This window comes from Plectrocnemia conspersa, unplaced genomic scaffold (genome assembly GCF_051122295.1).
Source record: "Plectrocnemia conspersa isolate PC_06_02 unplaced genomic scaffold, ASM5112229v1 ptg000004l, whole genome shotgun sequence".
In the NCBI taxonomy this organism is placed as follows: domain Eukaryota; kingdom Metazoa; phylum Arthropoda; class Insecta; order Trichoptera; family Polycentropodidae; genus Plectrocnemia; species Plectrocnemia conspersa.
Genome location: NW_028277168.1, coordinates 18,230,492 through 18,255,919, shown reverse-complemented (window position 1 = coordinate 18,255,919; position 25,428 = coordinate 18,230,492). Strand labels below are relative to the sequence as shown.

At 30.8% G+C, this 25,428-nt stretch overlaps 3 protein-coding genes across 4 annotated transcripts; 1 reads left to right on the top strand and 2 right to left on the bottom strand.

Annotated features, from left to right (window-relative positions):
* Nucleotides 1-1,743: 1,743 nt before the first annotated feature.
* Nup54 (nuclear pore complex protein Nup54) lies at nucleotides 1,744-12,170 on the top strand. The gene is made up of 12 exons (XM_088185110.1): nucleotides 1,744-1,828; nucleotides 6,683-7,024; nucleotides 7,083-7,366; nucleotides 9,271-9,391; nucleotides 9,469-9,622; nucleotides 9,685-9,793; nucleotides 9,860-10,052; nucleotides 11,142-11,230; nucleotides 11,303-11,470; nucleotides 11,543-11,662; nucleotides 11,726-11,813; nucleotides 11,885-12,170. Exons 1-12 carry the CDS (start codon nucleotides 1,783-1,785, stop codon nucleotides 12,022-12,024), a joined length of 1,854 nt encoding a protein of 617 aa, XP_088041236.1. The 5' UTR covers nucleotides 1,744-1,782; the 3' UTR covers nucleotides 12,025-12,170.
* Nucleotides 3,142-4,499, bottom strand: LOC148236142 (uncharacterized). The gene is made up of 3 exons (XM_088185139.1): nucleotides 4,378-4,499; nucleotides 3,937-4,290; nucleotides 3,142-3,867 (listed from the first exon to the last, which is right to left on the bottom strand). Exons 2-3 carry the CDS (start codon nucleotides 4,280-4,282, stop codon nucleotides 3,554-3,556), a joined length of 660 nt encoding a protein of 219 aa, XP_088041265.1. The 5' UTR covers nucleotides 4,283-4,290; nucleotides 4,378-4,499; the 3' UTR covers nucleotides 3,142-3,553.
* LOC148236140 (uncharacterized) lies at nucleotides 12,166-22,274 on the bottom strand. Of its 2 annotated transcripts, XM_088185122.1 has the most exons (5): nucleotides 21,972-22,274; nucleotides 13,552-13,696; nucleotides 13,155-13,477; nucleotides 12,931-13,078; nucleotides 12,166-12,804 (listed from the first exon to the last, which is right to left on the bottom strand). In XM_088185122.1, the coding sequence occupies exons 2-5, from the start codon at nucleotides 13,693-13,695 to the stop codon at nucleotides 12,196-12,198; spliced, it is 1,224 nt and encodes a 407-aa protein (XP_088041248.1). In that variant the 5' UTR covers nucleotide 13,696; nucleotides 21,972-22,274; the 3' UTR covers nucleotides 12,166-12,195. The 2 variants fall into 2 exon arrangements, with proteins under 2 accessions (XP_088041248.1, XP_088041247.1); XM_088185121.1 differs by lacking the exon at nucleotides 21,972-22,274 and having other exon boundaries at nucleotides 13,552-13,771.
* Nucleotides 22,275-25,428: the final 3,154 nt, after the last annotated feature.

Here is a 25,428-nt window from a genome sequence, read left to right as displayed (position 1 = left end):
TTTACTACTTTTAAACAAGTCGTATCATCAATAAATTACTACTGTAGCGGCTCAATCTGTGTATAATTGCCACCTGTCACCATCACCGTCCCAAAATATTTATGAAGGTTTAATTAAAAATGTTGGTGTTGCACCAGCTGTCCCGCTCTTGTGACTATCGTAATTTTTTTCTTGAGATGCTTATTGTTGTTCAAGTTGTTGGTACTTGTTGAGCCGGCACTAGACGAAGTGTTGTGTGTGTGTGTCACACTGATTGCTGAAGCTAGATCGACAATGTAGTTATGATAGAAAGCCTGGTGGATTGTCGAATTATGTATTATTAGTTTAACGTTAAATGGTTAAATATTTGTGATGTATCATTGTCTCATTAAAAAATGACGTTGTGGTGGCTAATCTCTGGAGCTTTGGCGCATTTAGTGACACACTTGGGGATCCTACAGCATTTGGGCAACAACTGCAAAATCAACAAGTAAAGTATTTCTAATTATAATAATAATTATATTATTAAGGGTTAGAAAAAATATTAAGCGGTTAGAATAAAAAATGTATACAGTCATAATAAAAATAAAGGACGATCATGTGAATTTAAAACATATTACAACATTTATAAATATAAAAGGTAAATAAATTATTTATTATAGAAATACATTTCTTATAAAATATTTGGCTCGCATCAAAACTCTTAGACAGGTTAGGTGCGAGGAAGTGTGCTAGTGGGTGCTCTAAACATTTGAACATCCATGAATAACTCTCAACGAATCTGTAACGAGTCTATTTAATAGTATATAGAACGCGAATGTATTCAAAGTGATGAACGAAGCGAGAATAACGACAGAGCGGTGGCAGCGAGTATGATTGGCTTGTTGTGTTGCCATCTGACAATGTTGCGAGCCCAATCAAATAAGTTGGCCTTAAAACATATTGATAATAACCTAATATTATTATGCTGACTATCTGTCAACATAAAACTGACATTGAAGTTAAAATACAGATCATATAATATAAAAAATTGCTATTCTTTATATATTTACTGACTAATTAATTGTAATAAATACTGACTAAAAAATTAAACATGTGAAAAGTTCCCACATTTAAAATAATTTTATATAAATGCTAATTTATATATTTGCTCCTCTTATTATATTTGTAGAATACTTGTTCTACGCTTGATTAAAAATATTTCGCCTTTTTGACAGTTAATATGTTTTAGATTCGTGATTCCCAAAGTGGTTTATACCGACCCCCAGAGATCGACGACAACCTGCAAGGGGTCCATGTCAGCGAAAAAAAAATTGGGGGTCCATGAGATGTAAATGGGGATCAACGATAGGGGATCTCATTTCAGCAAGTTTAGGTTGAAAATTTATTATTAAAGCATCAGTTTCATCTCTCCCCCTAGAATCATTTTTTTTTACTTAGTTATTTTATGTAACATATAATAAATTTAATTAATAAATGTATAAAACTAAACATGCGTTTTTTAAGTTTTTCACACTACACTTCACTACAGTTGGAAATTTAAATCTTACACAGAGAGTAGCATTATACCAGCTGTCAAAAACACATTTGAAGTTGATGAATTTGTAAAAAATCAATATCAGGTGAGCAGGGAGTCTACCCAAAACCGAAAAACAAAGCAAGTGGTCTACGAGACAAAAAAGTTTGGGGACCTCCGTTTCAGATGGTATGATTATTAATTTTAGGTTCTTAGTATATGGCCATTGTAAAGGTTGCTTAGGGCTCAATTAACGCGTTGCGAACTGTCAAACCGACATTATCAACATGAGTTTTGGCGGGGGTGCTCCGGCCTTCGGGGCTGCCGCTAAACGTAAGTATTAAATTTGAACATATCAAGCATTATCATTGTTTTAAACTTTGCTCGAAGGCTTTGCCATTTAATTTTAAAAAATATCGGAAAACGAAACTTAAAATTTTAATTTCTAACCTCTCAACTTAGCTTTCTGATAAAAATGCGTGATTGTTTTTACCCAGAAAATCTAAAGATTATTTGAAAGCGTTATAATACCCATTAGCTTAGAAACGATACTTATTAGTAATCGTATCCGATTTGAAACGACTACTTCTGACATCTCTATTTGTTTTTCGTCACCAAACTACAGTTAATATACAATGGTATACGGTAGTTAATCTACCAAGAGATGTCGTTTTTTCTGCAAATATAAAATAAATAATTATTAATTACTGTCTTCTGATGTCATTTGTTTTTCTTTGTGTATAGCGAAAATCTGCATTCACACAAGTAATTAATACAGAAAAGCAGCTAATATCAAATTGCCTTTTTGGGTAAATTCTAATATTTTTCTTTTACGTCACATCAAAAGTCATCGAGATTTTCATTTTCAAAAGTATGAAGATGTTCTGATTTCTCAATAATGTTGCCTATGCCGTTTATCCATATCTTCACATATAATTTTAATAGTGTTTACTGCTTCGTGTTTTTAGAAACCCAATCTCACGGATGAATATTGTGATGAATAATTAAATTAAAGTCGAATTAAGTTGTTCATAGTGATACCTATTAATTGTAAGTTGTAATAATAATTTATAATCAATACAATAGATGTCACCGATTTGAGTCCGGTGTTTCACTACTTAGTAGTTGTTAATTGTGTATACCTACTTAATATCTTCTGTCATATCACAAATTATGTTTGAAACTGTATTATCTTAAAAATGGGATTTTTTAATATGCTGAAAAGATTTCTTATCAGGCTTACAGTAAACAACGTCTTTGCTGCATTGTTTTAATGAGTTTCAAAATTGTATGCATTTATTTTACATATGCTTTGACTTACTTTGATATTGTTTCGTTATCTGGAATTGTTTAGCTTCTCTACTCCAGCTTACATGGTATTTATCAAATTATCTTTGGGGTTTTACCCTAAACAATATTATTCATATTATCTTAGGTTTAATTAAAGAACACACCACAACAAATCTTTATTTTTAGAATCGATGATGACCTAAACATTTTTTTTCTTATTGTCAGTGTCTCATTTTATAAATGATTCTAATTTGAAAATCGAATATTTACGATCGAAAATGTGTCAATAAATTGTATATATGACTTTTACCCTTGAAAGTTTGAATAGTATAAATAAAACAATAATAGACAAAAAGTTTCTTTAGAAATGCTTGTATTTATTAATGTACATATTTTTTCTGATTTCTAAAATATGATGAAGAATACTGTTTGGTGTGTATACAAATTAGTTTTCATAAATATTGCTTTAATATTCCTCATACTAATGGGTCATGAAATAGTTGATAATGATTTACTCTTCTTACAAAAGTCAAGTAGTTTCACAATAGTCAATAAAAAATTCTTCATTTATTAGATTGCAACATCTTATATTTTCGATTTATTCGATAACTGGTATAAATAAAAAATGGAATTTATGAATATAACACTATTTAATTAGCAATAATGTTCTTAAATAAATAATTAAATGTACGACATAAATGACGCATCTCATATATTTGTTAATTGTTTAATAAATATTAATAAAATTATGCATCATGTTGTAGTGATTCATTTTGTGGTTTTCTTTCCTTTGCTGTCGTCAAATTTAACTCCGCGTTTCGATTGCTGTCTCTCTTCTTCGTACATTACTTCGTGTGGTTTTATGTCCGATATGTTTTCTGACTCAAACGACTTACCGATTGTAGCTATACCTGCTAAGTCTTTAGAATCGCTCCTTTTTTTGCGATAATATATGAACATAGCGATTGCCGCTAACAATACTAACACCGCAAGAACTATGACTAAAATAATATAAGGCATGCTTTCCGAATCGTCGTGATGCTTTGCCTTTGTGAAGATATATTGAGTTACTGTTGTTGTATCTGAAAATAAAAATTAATTCAAACTGTTTTTCATAATAAAATATTAATTTTAGTCTATTTAATATTTACCAAGGGATAATGTGGTAAATGATGGATCATCCGTGTGAATGATTTCCGGTATAACAGTCGTCTCTATTTCTCCTCCCGAATTATAATTATCCGGAACGTGTGTGATTGCCTCCGTAATAATATCATAAATGTTATCTTTTTCTGTCATAGTAGATCCACTTTCCAAATAATCCATTACTTCTTCGGTAACGGGCTCTGTTACAGCATAATTACTCTGTTGATTGTTCACTATTTTATATATTTTTTCGACAGTATCGTTTATCGGGCTATCTGAAGATTGGTCCTGAAATTGATCCTCAGATTGATCATAAGGATGAACGTTTTGATACGGATCGTACGGTGCCATGTCGATATCTATAAAATAAATCAATATTAATCACTTATTTTTCACTAAATTATATCGAAGTTCGATTTCACTAAACACAATTATTGTCAAATCACCTTATGCTAACACAACTGTAATGCACACTAGGTTGTTACTTCTTCGAACGAGTCACGATGAACTGAAGAATGTGTTTTATTCCACCATATTATATAGCATAGTTTAATTTTACAGAATTTTTAACCGCAAATATCCTTAATGATTCATTCAAGGTATATCTGTGGTGTACGTCGACTTCCTTGGAATAATTTTTATCAATTGTAATTTCCTGTTACAGTTCCTTTTTGGTATTTTGTGTGTCGTTATTCCATAAAACAAAACATTTATTCGCAAAAAAAATGTATGGGTTTTTATATATTATTTACTATATATCTATATATAGTAAATGTGACAGATGATAACTTAAAGTAAAATGCAGCAATAAATTATTAAAATAAAAAATATTTATCATTTACAATATATCTTAAAAATAAACTTATGGTTTCTCAAGATATTTGATAGTTAGTCTAATATTTTGGCAATAAATTTAATTGCATCATTATTATAAATATGTCAAAAATGGTAATTTGTTAAAAAATCTTTTAAAATTTTTTTTTGTAATGAAAATTATATATTTTCTAATAAAAAATCCATATGATAATCTAAAGCCTAGACATCACTTTTAAATTAATTTACACATACAGGCAGTTATTGACTCTCACCTAATGGTCGTTAAAGATATACGAAATTAAAATGTATGAAAGTAAAGCAATGGATAAAAACATGGAAAAGTGTTTTTAAAATATTTATTTTAGAATGAGATGTATTGGCATAAAAATAAATAACACTGTTGATTAGTATATTGTGTTTTCTTTAAAAAATTATCAAGAGATTGAACTTTTATTTTCTTGATAAAGTGTCTGTGTCTTTTTCTATTGCTCTTCATTGGGATTACATCCTTCCATAATGATCAGACTTTTGTCAAGATATATGAAGGCTCCGTTCATATTCTTTTGTATTTCGTTCATCTCTTAGTGAAATTCCATTAACTTATTAATATCTTTGTTGTAGACAATACAATTTAATTAATTTATATCAGTATCTTCCAACTTTACCTAAGACAGAACACCACACAAATCTTAAAATGTTAATAGATTATTGGTTATTTTGTAGGGTAGATATTCTGCCATCCCAATTATATTTGTCGATTTCACACAGCAAACAGGCACGAGCCGATAAAAATAAAATCTTTTATCTCAGATCACTCTTCGCATGGCGTATGATCCTAATACAACATCAGGTTCTCTCAAAACACGTTCGTTGAACGAAAATAAATGCTGGAATGGAAAATTTTATTATTGTGTTTGTGTTACGTTTTTATGTTTTTTTGTTTCAAGACACAAAGATTTCAGTTTAATAATCGATCGTGGTTGATTTATTTCTAGTTATTTCATTTATATGCAAATCTGCACAAAACATACGCCGATACGGATCCGATCTTTATGTATATCTAATTCGTTCCAAACATTTTTAGTTTATACAATAAATTCGATAAAGTCATGTATTTAAAAAAATATATTCGAATTATTGAGAACCCTTATCCATTAAAATGCCATATCTTTTTGAAAACATATTTCCAAAACCTTTTGTAGTTTGGCTTAAATAAACGACCATATGAAGCAAAAGTTTTGCTGCCTTCAAATACGTGTCGATAAAAATCTAACTATATGTATGAAAGTTGAGGAACGCAAATAAACAAGATTTTTGAGTTTTTTTATCAAAGTAAGCATTCTCAAAAATAATGCTAATATTTTTAAGAAATGCTTCGTATTTTTTAATCTGAGATTATCCTTACATTTTACTGTAATAGTTTACGACTACTTGAAGCATTTATAATCAATATAACAACCATATTTTCATAATAGTGCATTGGTGGAAATCTGAACTTGGACTACACCAGAATTAAATTTTAATATTTAAATAATATACAAATATTTTAAGAAATTATCTTATAAAATAATTAACTACATATATATTCTTTAATTAAAAATTACTTATTTTTTTTGTATTTCTATATTTGAATAATATTTATTATCTGCAAAAATTCCAGACACATTATTGTTATTTTAAGAAATATAATCATTCCCATTATTGCCGCTCATCATTCACATTATTGAGTTATCATCAAACCTAAACATCAAGTATTAAGTTGTAATTAAAAGAAAAATGATGCAATGTTAATTGTATTATTGTGGTCGACACATCCGGTGTTAGTACGTTATTAGTTTTACATTGTGTTTTTACAGCACTGTGATTCATATGGTAATCGTAAAAACCAGACTATTTAAGTATTTCCCCTCAATCTCATCAAAAAATCTTTTGCAGCTACGTTTGGTTCGACTTCTTTCTCGTTCGGATCGGCCACGACATCTGCACCGACGGGAACCTTTGGCAACTTTGGTGCCGCGCAGACGAGCAGCGCCGGTTTCGGGTTCGGTAGCAACACAGCCACGACAAATGCTGGCTTCGGCACATTCGGCAGCACTCCGGCGACCACCAACCCCGGCTTCTCCGGATTTTCTATGCCAGCTTCTTCAGCGGCTAACACGGGATTCGGATTCGGACCTACCCAGACTTCGACGGCGCCCGCTTTTGGCGCATTTGGACAAACGACCACTGCAACGTCGACTTTTCCTACTTTCGGCGCTGGAAGCAATGCAGCGGGAGGTAATTTAATTTGGATTTGGTTTTATTGATTGCGTTTTTAATTGCTTTATTTTTATAGGCTCTCTTTTTGGAGCTGGTGGCAATCCTGGGTTCTCTGGATTTGGTGCCACCAATACCGGCTTTGGAGGCGGAACTGCTGGATTCGGTGGAACTGCTGCACCGACATTTGGAACACCGGGAACAGCTTTCGGATCAACTTTTGGTGGAAATGCACCTACGTTTGGAGGAAATACGTTAGGCAGTACGTTTGGAGCCAAACCAAATACTACAGCTAATTTCGGCGCATTTGGTAGCACACTAGGGGGCACTACAGCATTTGGGCAACAAATGCAAAATCAACAAGTAAAGTATTTATAATTGAAAGTTACAAGAGCCGTGTTTTGAATTGGGAATAATTAGAGACAAGCCATTAATTAAATATATCCAGCACAATAGATCTGTAGTATAAGTCAGCGACTAATACCTGAAAGACCTGGGCTCTAATCTCATATGGACCTTAACCACTTTACGCACGGTCCCGCACGGGTGTGTGATTTTAAAAATGTATATTACACGCGGTGTCGAGCCTGTGCGGGAATATGAAAATCGGAGTTAAACGCAGTCCCACAAATAAACGTGCTTATATTTGTCATTATACTTGGCTTCCGAGCATATGCAGGACTCGATCAGCATTTCGTTTCAAGTAAAAAAAAAGGTCACTTTTTTATGAGCTGTGGAAGTCATAAATTAGAAAAATACAAGGCGGTGCGTTACTTAAATTTTTGTCGCTTAAAGTATTTCTCAATTGTATTAGATAAAAAAAAACCGAATGAATAGGCGAAACATATTCAACTAAGCATCCTTGACTAATTGGGGTTGCTTTATCTTTCCAATAATTTGACACACTTTTATTACTATTTTGCCCCATATTTCTTAGAATTTATAAAACACAATATGTTTTCATATGGAATGTGTTTTAAAAATAAAGATATCTATATTTCCTTATGTCCATTGTTTATTATTGGGCTCATTCCATTATTTAATTATTGTTTGCGATTTTTAAGAAACGATAAAAATAATATTTGCAATTTTTTTGGAACAATGCAAAAAATACCCGTTATGTAATTTTAAAACATAAATTTTGCAAAAACTATAATTTTTTTAATTTTTTTTTTATTTTTCCTATTTATATATATTTATTTACTATTATAATTTCCAATAAAAAAATATGATTTTTTTGGAACACTGCAAAAAAACACCCGCATTTTAAGTGATTAATGTTTATCAATTTTTATCATCTCTGAATTACTGATAATTATATAATTTTAATTCTAATCGAACATCACAGATTATATTCTCCTAGATTTTTCTAATCTCACGGAATAATTTTGTAACGAATAATTAAATTTAAATCGAACCAGGTCGTTTATAGTGACACCTATTAATTGTAAACAGTAATAAGAATAAGTCCTGTGTCTCACTACTTCCTTAGTAATTGTGTTTACCTTGTAACGCATCAAGATTTACAATAAATAAATTAATGTATTTAAAGACATCTTTATTCCAAAAAATTTCAAATTCATTAAATCATATCGTGTTAATGTCTTTAATACAGATGTTATTTTTATTGACGATCCCTTCATTTATGTGAAATCTTTTACCAGCCAAAGCTTATTAAGTTTGGAAGAGAGAGAAGCCAATTTATGGTTCACACGGTTTTTATGTTTAAATTCTCTAAAAACATGCAACAATCAATGATAAATTCCCCTGGAATCCCGAAATGTTGAGCTTGTTATACCTTTGGATAAAAATATCTTTTCTGTAGCTACAAATAAAAGCAGAAATATTGTCAAAAAGTTCAAAAATCTCCTTAGAAACCATAGCTTGAACGCCATCGCTCGATTGGAATAGTCTTTGCTAGCATCAAAGGTGGAAGTCGAAGTCTTTCTTTTGCTTCAACCTTACCAGTGTTTTATAGCACAATTTTTTTGAAATTATTCATTTTAACAACAATTTACATTTTAGTTTAACTCTCAAGGCTACATATTTTCCTGTACTTTATTAACACTGTTCTACGCACATATATTGTAGTTTAAACAAAACCATGTTATTTCTAGTCTGATTCGCAGAATTTGTGGTTAAATTTAACACAACATTGAACAAACTAACATATTGTGTAGAATTATCATATATAAGATTTACCCTAAATATTTCAACGTCTCTATTAACACCACATCATATATGTTTTTATTTTTCCCTATATGTAGCAACAACCAGTCAATCCTAATGATGCGTTGATGAAAGCCATCTTCAATGTGAGCATTTTCCAAGATGAACGAGATCAAATCATTGCAAAGTATAACTTCTTACAAGCAAAGTGGGGTTTTGGTAAGTATTTTCATTAATAAAAAAATATTGATTGTCGATATATACATACATATAATCAATATTTAAATAAATTCTAGGAAAGGCTTACTATACTCCAAATCAATTTGTCGAGTTAACGGAGCACAATCCACTGTGCCGATTCAAAGCCATCGATTACAACTGTTTTCCTCAGAGCTCCGATAAAGAGGGCTTAGTACAATTTATTTTCAACAAATCAGAACAAGAGATTAAGTACGTCAAAAGTATATTAATTATTTTTATAAGTTATACATTACAATTTTTTTTTACCATAGATCTCAACAGCAGCAACTGCAAACATCATTAGCTGCACTATTAGGAAATAAACCGACTCTCACCGTCACTATAGATTCGTTGAAACCAGTTTCTGAATCTAAATCTCAAGTACGCATTTATTTATTACAAAACTTATTAATTTAGTTACTATCTATAAAAGATATTTACTTGCAGGTAATAATTTTTGTAGTTGAAAAATCAGCTACAGGAGGCACAGGAACTAGAATTCCATCCTTTGAATTATCCCAGTTTTTAAATGGTAATATGCAGAGGCAGCAATTGTCGCAGCTAGGTGTTATTTCTGCCTTACCTCATGCTCGTCCTGAGCCGCGTTATCTTCAAGAATATTTGGAAACGCCGCCACCTGGTATGTTTTTTAAAATTAATTGTGTAATTTATAAGTAAAAGTGAGTTAAGAGAGTAGATACAAGAATACGTGAATAACTGAATATTTTTTTATAATTTTAACACTTAGAGTTAGGTAATACCTACCATCATGTTCGCTGATGGTAAAACACGAAAGAGGTAGAATCTACCGTTTTTTACCTTTGATACTTAATTACGGATTCTGTATATATCTACCTGAAAAAAATTATGGAATGAATGTTTGTACTATATCAAAAAAAATTTTTTTACCTTGAATAGAGCAAATTGTACACATGCGATCGTAAAATGACAGTAATATTTTTCTGCTGTTTTAACCCACTAATGATTGATAAATATTTTATTTTAATTAAAAATAAACCACATTTTAAATGTAAATTAATTAAATTTCAATTTTTATTTTACACGATCCACAGATTAAAAACTATTGATAAAATAATTTTTAACTAAAAGCTTTTGACCAATTTTATTTTATTATTATTTTCAATTAGAAAGTTATTGTATTTTTCTTATAATTTTGCGTTGAGCAAAATTTTCATAAAACTGGTCGTTTTCATGCAGCAGGTGATGAAAAAACGACTTGTTGATTAAGTAGTGCAATTATTTGTATCACAAGTCGCTAACTGTGCTACATAGAACATTTAAGATGCTACTAGCTGCTCAAAAATTCAATGGTTCTAATACCAACTACTGCTGTATTGGCTATAATCTCGCGTGTAAAAAGTACAATTGGCATTAAATGTAACTGTTAGTCAAAAGAGTATTTTGCATAAAGAGTTGATTAATTTCTATACCAATTCAGCTCAAGTTACGCTAAAATATATTTTCACGGAACACTTCATTTTTGTTTTCAAAAGTCGTTAGACTTTTATTTATGAGTATATTGTAAACAAAAGGTGAAGAAATTTATGTCACGTACCTAAAAAAATGCGCTAAAAGCGAAACAATGTGTGGGGGACGTTGAGGAATCCGCAGATAAACATTAAATAATAACAGAGATATTCACGTTTTTTGTAGCAATATTTGTGCCTCTACAATATTATTTATTTTAAATTAAAATTTTATTTATTAGGCATTGACATAAGATTGTGGAAGCAAGCGCAAGCGGATAATCCTGATCCTGATAAGTATTTCCCGACGCCAATGATAGGATTTTCTGAGGTATAAATTATTCATTAAATATATTCCATACAACAATTTTATTTTGTATTTATAGTTTATGTTAATGTTTAGGTTAAATGGAGAATGAAGTGCCAAGAAGAAGAGACTCAAATTCACGCGTCATTCTTATCTAAAGCTAGCGAAGAAGTTACAGAGTTGCGTGCCAAATTAGCCTCTTCTCATGCCAAGTTACAAGAGCAAAGAAGACGTTTTGTACATTTGCATCATAGACTTTTAACTGTATGTTTTATTAATAATAGCTATTCAATAAATTATAGATATGTTTTTTGAATCTATATAATTACTTTTCAGGTTGTAGTTCGCCAAGAGAGCGCGCGGCGTTCCGGCGTTGCCGTCACAGGTGAAGAAGAAGCTCTTCGTAGTCGTTTAGAGGCTCTTCACTCTCAATTATCAGCTCCTACGCAGTTCAATGTAATTGATCTGAACCTTTATCGTATGCTATCTAGAATATTTTAATATTAATAAACATTTCAGGGACGATTAAGTGAACTTCTATCACAAATGAGAATGCAACGTTCTCAAGCTTCAATGCAAAAATCTGATCGGTATTCTATGGATAAAGGTAGAAAACTATTTCATTTAATTGTTACGTATTAAAATTCTCTGTCTTTTAATAAATTATTATATTTTTAGATTCTCAAAATGATATTAAACAGTACCTTATCATGCAACACAAAGGTATGGCTCATTTGATCGAAACCGTGAACAACGATATGGACAATTTGAAAATTATGCATGAAGGGTTAAATAAAATTGTTCAAGAAGCTGAATAATAGTGTCTTAATGAATTATTTTATATGAATTATGAATTTATGATATATTTTTGATGATCATATTTCCAAATGTTTGATACCAATTAAATGTATGCTTCTCTTTGCTTTCTAAATTAATTAATTAATAAATAAAACATCATCTTTTACATCTCATTTTATTTAATATAATAGCTAACAATTTATTTTCCTAATACTTAAATCTAAGGGAGAGTCTAAATCTAGCAGCGTTCTATAAAGTGACTTGTGTGTCTCAGTCTTAAATTTCTTTTGCAAATTGAGAACTCCGTTTTCGTAAATGTTATCGTCGTGGTATCTCTTCAAATTTAATGGTTCCTCGACGTTTTTATGTACATTGTCGTTTAACATTTCGACATCCTGATGATTGAGATTCAATTTTTGTTGGTCTGTGTTATGAAATTGCACATCTGTGTTACTCTCGTTCATTGTGACATTGTTCATTTGGTAATATATCGGAGATGGACTCCGATTTGCAGTTTTAATCATTTCGAGATCATTTTTTGATAAGCGAGCATTTTCTTCTTTTGAATCAAATTGATGTTTGTCGTCGTTTGATTCGGCCAAGTATTCTATTTTATCATTTTGTTGATTTGAAGGAGCGATATCAGCGTGCTTGAACGTTTTAACATGCTTGCGAAGACTAGAAGGATCTGTGTATCTCTTTTGACATCCTGGCACTTTACAGCAGTATGGTTTGTCGACTGAGTGAGTTTTGGTGTGTTTGAAACGATCGCTCGAATTTGAATAGGCCTTGTTGCATCCCTGTAAAAAAATATTGCTTAATAAATTGATTCAACACATTGCGAGAATTAATAAGGAAATATTGTGCACTTCTATGTGAAGAAAAAAGTGTAAGTAAATCTTCAGCAAGATAAAATGAATACTCACTTCTACTGGACACGTGTACGGTTTTTCACCAGAATGAGATCTTATGTGAATCTTTAAATTTTCAGCACGTGAAAAAGATTTTTCGCATTGACTGCACTTGTGTGGTTTTTCATTTGTGTGACTTCTGACGTGGACTAGCATTTTATATCTGAAAAAGATTAGATATCAATTAATGCATTCTTACCTCGGGTTTTTTATATATGTATTATTAATTATTACAATACCTAGCATTAAATCCCTTGTGTCCTCTCGAGCATCCGCTCCAGCCGCAATAGAACAGTCCGCCTTCAGCATTAGAGTGGTTAACGGCCATGTGATTAGACAGAGCGTTCAATGTTGTGAATGAACAACTGCATCCTTTCCAATGGCACTCAAATGATTCATTTGAGTTTTCGTTATTGTAATCTATCCAACTTCTATCGTCTGTAATAACGTTTTCTTTAATAACTGAGCTTTCGTACGGCATGTAATAACTTTCATATATTCGGCTGGGTTGTTCAGATAAGCGATAGTCCGGTGAGATGCTCGAAACTGTTGAATCATCACTCTGAAGAAATATGAATCATTAGATTGTGATTATCGATTATAAAATCACTTAGTAATCTTCTATAAATATAATACCTGTATTGATATGTTATGTACATCGTCGACTACGTCGGTCATAGCTGGATACAATTGATTGAACCAAGGGTTTTGCGGATACGTCCAAAAAGGGTCTCCGCACGTTGCCGCCGGAAACGAATGTAGATGCGAAGGAAACCCCATTCTTGGATTGTGAAATAATAACATATTATTTTATTAAAGTACCACCAATTCGCTCAACGGAACTCAAATGGTAAATGAACATTTAGATAACTCAACCGAGCTTTTATTCGCGTTACAAACTGACTAGACTTTGATACGCGGTGATAATACGGCTGCCGTCTTTGCCCCCCTACAAACTAAATCTCACATCTCGCTCGCACAAGCTTGTTTACATATTTATTTACATTAAACGTTTACTATAAAGCCCTGAATAAATATATCACATGAAAAAAAAACACATCCTCGTTATGTGTAAATGTTTTAAGAAACATCCATATAACGACTTATATGATTTCAAAATCATGTCTGATACTTGCTTCTCTTTCTAGATGTTTATGTTTTGCAAGAAATTTTATATTGCGTTCAAATATTAATATAGCTCTTATGGTCCAGTTCTTAAGAGTCAGTGGAATAACAACACATATGGACAACGGACTGATGTCTGGATTCATCCGGTTAAATATTTTTAAGTTCATGGGGGCCACGAGATAAGGCCGATATAGTGGCCCATAACCGGTATGTACAGTGGCTAATCACCACCTTGTTTTCGCATGGACAACAAAAAGATATAAACGAAAATAAGTTCAAAAGACAATAAAAAATTGGTTTGGTATATTATTTGCTATTTAATCGATTACTTTATTAAGTTTTAAATTAAGTCTTAAAACACGTTTCGATATTAATTAATAAAAAATTATTAAAAACTATTTCATTATTTAATTTAAACTTTTTTAGTCAGCAGTTCTAAAAGTTTTGAACTGCACATGATTTTAAAATATGAGGAAAGTATGAAGTGTATAAGTAGCTCAAAACGGAACCAGAGGCAGGACTAGACCTAGAGGGTACAAATTATAAATATTTTTACTACTCTCTTTTTCCACTTTTTTTACTCTCCAAACTACTCTCTTTTACGGCACCCAACGCGCGCAAGAGTTTTCCTAGCAGAAATGGCTGTGTTGTCAACTGAGAAAAAACTACAACTTTGAGACAGATCGCTACATACCTATCTAATAAATTCAGAGAAAAATGGAAAAGATATCAATTTAGCTTTAGAATATTAAAATACACCAGTATTATAACGAGCCATTAACCAAAACTCTATACTTGCGGAGAGCTATGAACATATTTTTACCTTTTACTAGTATGCGGAATATTTTATGTGCTAAAATTTTATTTAAAATATATACAATTGATAAAATGAATGCATACAATAACTTGTATTGTTTTATTGACTAAAGGGGAAATTGGACAAGCACCGAAAAGTCTTGGGCAGAGGCGTATTGAATTTCTTGTTGCTATTTCGCACTTTAAACTAAGCTGACCAGACGTCCTCCTCAAAATGTTTATTCTCCTTTTGTTCTTCTTTGTTATCCTTAAACATATATTTCCAAAAAATCATTTTTTTAAGTTACCGTAGAAATTTCTCTTCCTCAAACCTGACTTTTTTTATTTCTTTAACTCCTGCAGCAATTTGTCCTCAAACAAAAATTCCGAGATGGTTTTTGAATAAAAGTTTCCGATATAGCCTTTTTATTTTTGGTGTCCTTTGATATTTTCAAAATCTGGTCACCTAATTTAAACTAAACATTGCATTGTTCTTTACATTTTATGACTTTGGATCAAATTTATGAAATTATGCAATAATCAACAATTAACTGTTTATAATAATTTCGCTAAAACTGTCACGCATGCCTCAAATAACACAATCTTGCTTTAAAATGGCGAAAATGGAGTCTCGCCATGTAAAAGCAAGATTGAAGATGAAATAAAAATGCGATTACGTTCTACTAGATTCTGGAAAGCTCGAATATGGGATCATCTTCCTTTCATTCTTTAGACATGACGAGTTGAAGACCCGCAGGAATCTAATGATTTCCTATTCCACATAGATTCCATTAAGAAGTCACAGTTCTTATTGGTATAATGCTACACATAATGGAACGCCGTAACTTAGTGGAATTATTTTATTAATGTATGTAACTAATTGTTTATACGATAAATCAAAACATAATATAAATATACTGCGATATTATAATTTATTTTTAATGTATGAAGGTGTTTTTCTATTTTAATAAGAAAACTCGCTATATTTTTATTTTTGCGGATTATTATAGAAATAGTATTGTAAAAATTCACACCTTCGTACAATATTCCCCTGGCCGTACTCGTTTTCTTACACCTATCTATCCTTAAATTATCTCTATTTCTAGTATTAAATCTATGTACTTATTAAAATAAATATTATTTTGTAGCTTATATATAAATACTAAAACATTCATCTCCAAAATTTCCTGAATATCCAACCATACTAGTAAATATAACGTTTTGTTAAGCTTATTCCTACAAGCCATAAAGATGTATGTATATTTTGCAAAAAGCTTATTTGTATAAATATATTTATCACTTATTAGTGGTGGAAGGAGGGTGGCGAGCGTGAACTTAAATATTGAACCTTGATACACCTTTTCCGAGGCTTATTATTCATAGAAATAGAAAGTTTCGCTAAAAAAAGTTTGTACGTTTCGTGTGTCTTGTAGATGATACAACGTATCTCTTACTAGAATGGGGGTAACTGCAAATAGCTTCGCGGTCGACAGGTCGATCGCAATCGACGCACCCCTAGCAACATATATCACGTATAAATGTCACTGATCTATATCAATACCATTAATTAATTTATCATTCCAGCTTTAATGTACGAATCAAATATATCCAATTATTTTCACTATCATTCGGTACAAAAGATTCGAAAATATTTTTTTTACTTAACAGATAAAATTATGACTTTGCCTAATTAAATACGTGCCTTTTTTTACTTTTACGATAATATTCGGTTAATATTTCTCTTGAATCCGATTCAATCCAGTTCGAAATTGTTATCTACAGACTATTTCTGAAGCAGTATAGAAATATTAATAATACTATGCTTATATCTGTCGATTAGTCGCTGTGTGAAACGCAATTAATATAGAATTTGGACCTTGGAAATTCCGACTTTTTTATTTGATCAATTTTTGATACAAAAGCACGTGTGTACACTTTTTTTAATCACATGCTTTATTAGATATTTTAAGTATTGATAGTCATATTTTTATTGCGAATAGTTAGAAAATAACGACACGTGCAATGTTTATTTGCGATTAAATGCGGATGTAAAAATAATATTTTTGAAAAAATATCAATTATATGTGATTTTTATTCAAACTTATAGGTGAAAATAAATAATAATTAATCAGGTAGTAAATTTACTCAATAAAATAAATTCTTTAAAAGCCTTGGTAGGATTTAGCAATGCTGAAGGTTAATATACAAAGTCGAAAAAAAACTTTATTGATTTAAATTCCTTCAAGAATACCGCTATATTTGTTAAATAGTGAGAGGCTTTTTTGTTTAAAATATCATATAAATTAAGCAGAGTAACATTGTTTCTAGACACTAATTGACATTGTACATAAAATCGATTTCATCAGTGACGACGGATGGCCTTCCACTCACAACACAAGACACAAGCTCACAACACCATGCCTCTGCATAACGTCATTTACATAAACAGAAACAAGCTGGTGATGGATTTCAGTACCTTTCCTTACCTAGCCAACAGAGTAACAGATATTTGCTTCCGTTTTCAATAGTCGTGTATATTTACTTTTTGAGTATCCCTAGTGTAATATACTCAGATATCTGTCTCAGACACTACGTAGGCTATTAACTGTGCCGTATATAACGTTTTAGCATTTCATTGTTTCAATTTAGGTCGACGCATGTTTATCCGTCTGCACAATAAGCGAGAACCGGTTCCGGTCGGTTCTTACTGAACTCTTATCGCTTTCGGGGCGGATCGCTTCGCTCGGCAACTGACTTATCTGACTCTTATCAGTAACCTCTGACTGAAAACGAAATAGCCAGTCGAGGCGAGCGACGCAAACAAGTTAGCTGTTATCGCCGAGAGGCTGAGGGGACTCGACGGGGGGTCCTACGCGTGTTTGCCACCACGTACAAGCCTCGACCAAATCATTCTACAAACAAACGACACGTTGTCTGAAACATTCTGAAGTAGACGTCTGTCTACTGTCTCCGTATATGGAGATAGAGAAAACAAGACATCTGTTAATGTTTTCAGATGCACTTGTTTGTAGAAGATTCAAGTCAAGAAATTTACTGTTCAAAAACTGCAATGCTATTTAAAAAAAAAACAATGACTACTATGTACACATTTTTGCAGCAAAGATAAAAATAAATATACATATGTTTCATATTTTCTTTTCTGTTTTGTAACAATCAATCTTTACTAGCAAGGTTTTAGTACTTTACTTCTTAAATAATATTCATATAAATTATGTGTTCTACTAATTTACTACATAGTGCAGTTTGTTATCCATTTAACGATTTAATAATAACTTAAATAAAATGCAATATATAAATGAAACATCCCAAATTTTTACGCTTCGTATGTAATTGTTACTTGATATCTCTTGCTAGCTGAAATTTAATTATGTTTGCAATACATGAAACTAAATGTTAATGACTTGGTACGTATGTATGATTATATTTACATGCCTACATACTAGAAACTCTGTCCCGGAAATCTGGGATAGAGATTTACCGGGAAATCTTAAAACGTTTAAGCCCTGACAAATAGGAAGTCATTTCAGCATTTTATAGGGGAGGTGGGTAAAAGTTACCATTGCAAAATTCATGGTATTTCATTAAATTACATGCTTTTTTCTAGCCAAATTCAATTTGCACTACACCACCAAATGACGTATCTGTTTAGAATTCACGCCAAAAGCAATAAAATCATGCAGTCGCAGTGAAAACAATCGGTTATCTAGCGCTCATATTAAGACTTTTTGTAACAATATTGCGACTTATAATAAGTGAGAATCGAATAAAGAATATCTAAACCGAATTTTAACAATAGGAGAGCACAAAAAATAATTATCCCTTCTCAGAAGTCAAAAATCTACGTCAAAAGCAATAAAATCGTATCTGCGCCGGCGCAGAGGAAACGCTCGTTTTTGCGCCCTCCTATTGACCTAAAGTCGGTTTGAATATACTTTGACCAATACTCTCATATCAGAAATCCGAAGTAATATTGTATGTAAGCATAGCTATCATATTTTAAAACAGTGCAGATAAACTATGCAGCAATATGTGAGACGCGATCTTATGCTCATGCGATCTTATGCTTATGTCTCCTGAGGGTTGAGTTGACTTATTTTGTATTAGATTTGACAATTGATAATTAGTTTTAGAACTTTCATTAGGTTAGGTTTGGGTTGGAACAACAAATTAACGTTTAGCAATTATCAAATTAAGTCTCACTACCCCTTATCAGTTAAAATATATTTTTACTAGTAGAAATATATGTATATCTATTGGTGAAAATGTATTTCGACTTCACTAGTAAAAATATAGCATCTGTGAAAAATATACATTCACTGTAACATTCATACATCGCATGTGACTACATAACGATTAGTATGTAAATGCATGGAAAAGTTGAAATCATATAATTTTACTAGCACTTGGCAGATAAATTATATTTTCACTTGTAAAAATATATATCTACCGGTGAAAATATATTCCGATATGATTTTACTTACATTAATTTTTTTTGAGGGATAATCCTATTTCTGATTTAAAAAAGGGACGTATTTTAGCTTTTTCTAGGGGGGGGGGGCAAAAATTAGTCAGTCAGTAGTCGTTTTTTTACCATTTGAGTTTTATTAATATTAAAGAGTATTTCATTGAATGACATGCAGTTTTATGGCCAAATTTACGGGAAGGGGAGGGGGGAAATGCCCCTACCTGCCCACCCCCTCTCCCCAATGACGTCCCTTCGGACAATTATTAAATAACAAATATACATCTGTATTTAAAAAATATATAAGCTAAGAAATATTTTTTTTAATTTCAGTAAATTAATTTATTGAATTACTAATTCGCAGAGCTATTCTAAGTTAATGCTAATATATAAATAACTTGAAATAAAAATAAAATTAATAACTTATACCAAATCCAGATTTAAAATACCCTGTTACTTCATAATACATAAATAGATAAATATATTATATTATATATAACATATTTTTATACATCGCGTCGACTCCTTGGTTTTTATTAGTTTTCAGTCAAAGAAACAACTACCTTTGAAAACATTACTAGTGCACTCACGTGACTTTGCTTCGGAGCATCCGAAGACTCAATTTAATTTGCCTTACAGCTTGAAATCGTATGAATAATTATAATAATAATCTTCTAAAATGTATGAAGCACGATAACCATCTGCGCCTAATTTTATTAATATACATATCTGATCCATATTTCGAATTTCTTCAAACAATTAAAGTTCACTAATAAGACATTAACATAATTAAGTTAAATAAAAAGTTCTGAGTTACACCAACAAACTAAAAGCAAAGTTACGAGTGCAAAGCGTGAGATTATGACTGCAAAGAGAAAATGTATGAGCGCATAGCTTGGAACAGCCTGTCAGTCCCAGATTTTTTATATTTTTACAAAAAAAATAGATGTGTTTTTGTAATTGGACTTGGATTGTAAATATAATATATTTTTATTAACTGTACAAAATCATTTATAGTCTATGCGAATTCTATATCAATTTCAATTTCTATTGTGTCTGCTTGGAATTATTGATTATTATATAATTATAAATCTGATCGATTCATATCTCACGGAGGAATTTCGTTATGAATAATATGGACTAATAAAATCAAACTAGGTCGTGCATAGTGACACCTATTGACTATGAACTGAAATAATAGTTTATACTTATGAAAAACGGACTTATCTACAGACTGTTGTCTAGTGTCTAATTTTTTCCAGTCATAATAATATCTACAATGAATGTGCATCATTATATAGAGTGTACATTGTCTATTGTATGTATATTACACTGAATCCATGAAATTGCTTATTACGTTAAATAGACAAAAAAGTGCAAGCCCGTTGCTTCATTCATGAATTAGACAAATTATCTGCTGAATGCGTGAATTGAGCAGGAATTATTTTGCTTACTTCGTGCATTGAGCAAAGTAGATAGTAGCGCTTCGATAATGTTTTTCGTAACTAGACCAAATGACAGTAATGTTCATCTTCATTTAAAATACTATAACTATAAATATGACTACATACAAATTTTATTAACAGGTATTTTGGACAGGTTAGTTGCGAGCGAGTGTAAGTCAAAATAGTGAACATCCATGATTCGTTGCAGAGAGTTATTCATGGGGTGTTCACTGTTCCGACCAACGCTCGCTCGCACCTAACTTGTCTAACAGCTACATTAAGAACTTGTTATTGTTAATCATTATTTTATTAGAATATATCTGCCAATCTCTCAGATGAAGTGTAAGTACATATGCCATTATTTATATACTTTACAGGAGCAATAAAATCGGACCCTTCATTAAACGTGACGATTCGCAACTGTCAAAAATTACATTTGGCTTAGTTTCAAAAAACACTATTGGAGCGCTTAATTTATGCATAATGCAGATAATTTGCCTAATTCACGAATAAAGTAACGGGCTTGCACTTTTCATGAATTAGGCAATTTTTGCCCATTTCACGCAATAGGCAATTCCATAGATTCGGAGTAACATATACATTAAAAAAATATTTGTGTATAAATTTTTCTGTATCTTAATTATTTTATAGATATTATGTTGTAATTAAATATTACGTAAATAAAATAAAATATATGTGTAAGATATTTATATATAATATGATATTATGCCAAAACTGAGTATTTACTACTTGAAACCCATTAAGAAAAATATGATGATCTTACTAACTTAATTACACATTATAACAATAAAAATAGTAATAAATGCACAGTGGCATTAAAAATAAAAAAACAGTTTAATAATCTCGCTGATTTAATATAATTACTGACCTACTGAATGTAGGCTTATTTAGATAAACCATTACGTAACGTATCAAAAAATTTAAAACTCACTACAATATAAATCCATTGTATAATAAATACACAAAAACCTAGTGCTTAAAAATAAAATATATAAAATTTATTTATTTAATAATTTTCAGACTTGCGAAATCTGTCGTCGAAATTGAAAATACTTTATCGTAATAGTTGCGGTTATGCGTAGCCACAGCACATAATATATTATATATTTATCATATGCTATTACTATAACATTAATAAATAATTATGTAATTTATATTATCATTAAAATAAATTTAAATCTTACCATCGACTTGTCTCACAGTGAATGTCCATATTATTTTTTTAAACAATTAAATTTTGATGAACACATTTATAATTATTTAATGCTAATTATAATGTAAATATCACAATATTATTATCACATTCGTCGGATACGAGAGCTCTATCCGTATATTGTCGTTATTCGTCTCAGACGAAATCTCACGTGTGACTAACTTTTTTATTATTATCACTATAATGGTGAAAAACGAATTTGTCGACCGAGATGTGTGTGTATAAAAAACTTGTCTGTCCGGTAGGTGATTGGTGCATGACAGAAGGAGAAGAGGACGATAGAAGAGACGAGTTCTCTGCTGGGGGCAAACAACACCAAAAAGAAGTATCTAATTATGCTTAGGTACGCCAAACTACACCATGGCTCAAAACGAAGAAATCTTTGTTATATTATTATAACTTTATCATAAAATAAAATAAATTGGAATTACATATTATTAGGTTGTTACATATGAGATATAATACGAACAAAATTTGCTCCAGAACTAGTATTTTTTCAAAGGTTTAACAATGAATTTATCCCTTGTAAAGTCGTCACAGTCTTTTATAATTTCACTCTGATGATTGGAATACCAATACTAATTAATATAATTTTGCAACAGTAATTAGTGAAGTATGTGGTATCTCATTATCATCAGTATTTTTACCAACATCGGATGTTTTATGATAAATATTCTATGCTTCGAAGAACATAGAACGAATTATCATGCGCACTCTATAAAGGCAACTCATAAGGGATTTAGTACATATCAAGAACTAAAAATAATTAAAAACGAAGCTATACAAAGTAATATTACAGCACCCATGCAACCCAACTACAATACTACATACGCACAAACAGCACAAAATAAATAGCATACACAAGCAGAAGAAATAAATAATAAAATTGATCAAAACATGGTCCAAGTCTCAACAAGAATGGAAAATATGATGACAGAACTCATGAAAAGTATAAATAATATGATGACTATACTAACAACACTCGTCACCAAAATATCAAAATGACCAACTTCCTCAGACTGGTAGTTTGGAACGCCAATGGCTTGCTTAATCATGGGCAAGAAATAAAAACATTTATAAAAAAAATGAACAGATAAATATTATACTGATCTCTGAAACCCACTTTGCCGACAAACGCTAATTAAGAACACCAAATTATTATATATATCATACAGACGGTACTGCTCATGGAGGTTCGGCTATGATAGAAAAAAATACAATAAAACATTACGAACTAGATAAATATGACAGTGAACACATCCAAGCCACTAGCATAAAAATAGAGGAAAGCTATGGAAACTTGCAACCTCACTTATCTATCTTGATTAGATCTATTATCAGATCATTTTCCGATCATAATTACTGTCTGTACAAAAGTATTAAATACGACGAAAACGCCGTTCTTTTACAATAAGAGAACTAATTAGGAAACATTTAAGGAATTATTGAACGACTTGATATCATTTGATTTATCATTAAAAACAGAAGAAGATATAGAACTTGGAATCAAACACCTTATCGAAAATATACATAAAGCTGCGCTGCAAGCAACTCCGGAACTTAGTGATAATACACACAAAGAAAAATGTCCGATTATAATAAAACAAACGATAATCGAAAGACAAATTCGTAAACAATGGCAGATTACAAGAGCTCCAGGTGACAAACAAAAACTAAATCGAGCCATTAAACAAATCAAAATAACTAAACAAAAGAATTAAGAAATCCTTTATAATAGAAGTTATATGCGACGGACAACGTACTACTCGCTCTGGAAAGCGTCAGGATGAACAACATAAGCCCACCCTGTATTTCTCAGGACTCTATATTTCCCAGGAAATACAGATGCCGAATCCAAACGAGTCACCTTAATTATACGAGTAATAATTTGTCAATATATACTTTAAATATAAATATTACTAAGTTACTTGAATATAAATATTATTATTATTAATCGGCCATTTTTTACTGTTTTTGTTCCGTACAGACACATTTAACATTCATTATAAATTTTCAGCTTTCATCCATTGATAGACAAAACATTTTATGAGCCTTTTACTTTAAATACATATTTAAGCATTTGCAATTAGTTAACTATTACTTATTGATGCAATGGAGATATTAAATAAATACAATAATTAATTGCATTATAATACGTACATTTTCAATGCAGGGGGTAGATGATATTAGACGTTTATATATCGCACGGTTTTCCACGCAGGGGATAACAATACACATTATATTGGGCGACTTTTTTTAAAAATAAATGTTTGGAAAGATTTAATTTAAGATTTTTTCCCTGATTCTGTAATTGCTAGATTTTGGATAATAGCATTACTATATGCTACAAAACTATATAGTATTGCAGTATCCTAAATGCTTAATTATTCAACAAAAAATACGAATAACTTAAATTAGCATTAATTTATTACTGTGGCGCCAATACGACGACTCGCTAAATTTAATATTAAACACGTATATATAGAGAATAATAAAAATTAAACCTCGACTTAAGCACTATTTAGATACGTAACATCATGTAACAATGGGATAACTGAAATTAATTTGGAATGCAAAAATATACCTTTTAATGTATAATAAAAAATAAAAATCGCAATTCAATTGGGTTGTCGATACTCAATAAAGGGTTAAAACAATTTTTAAAACAAAAATTTATTAATTTTTTTTAGTTATAGTTAAAGAAAGAATAAAAAAATCGATTCACATTATAATATTATATATTACCTTTAAAATTCATCTTCTTTTTAATTGTAAAACTGTATCTTTAATGAAAATACATACAACTTTACTGGCAGATTAACCATCAGACGAACCCCGAAAGCCTGAGTCGGAGACCGTTAAGTATCGAATTTCATCCACAGCAAATATATCGTTTCCAATTTACATCAAGCACTGGTTTGTTATTTAGATAGTTTTTTTTAGATATGTTGTATTATTAGATTTAGCCTTGTGGGCAAATTAGCCTAAGTATACGAGAGTAACGTTAACTTTGTTGTGAACTACGTGGGGAAAGAGCCCGAAACATAAAGAGGGGAGAATAATAAATACAGATTTATATTCACAGTTTTCATTTCTATTTTTATAGTGAATTCTACGTTACTTATCCTACCACATATTGTCGAAATATATATATATATATGTATACATATATCGACAATATGTAGATGGATGTGTTGATGAATCTGAGTAACATCCGATGTATTATATATCGGATGTTACTTAAATCCATCAATCTACACATTATCAAAGTTAACAGGGGAATCATTTAATTAATAGTATAAATAAATAAATGTGGTTTGTTGCACAATTCTTTAAAATAATGACCAAAACAATACAGCTACTCATAATTCCTGATATAATTATTTTCGAGGCAATTAGGTTTCATGTTTTTAATTTTTATCGAGATT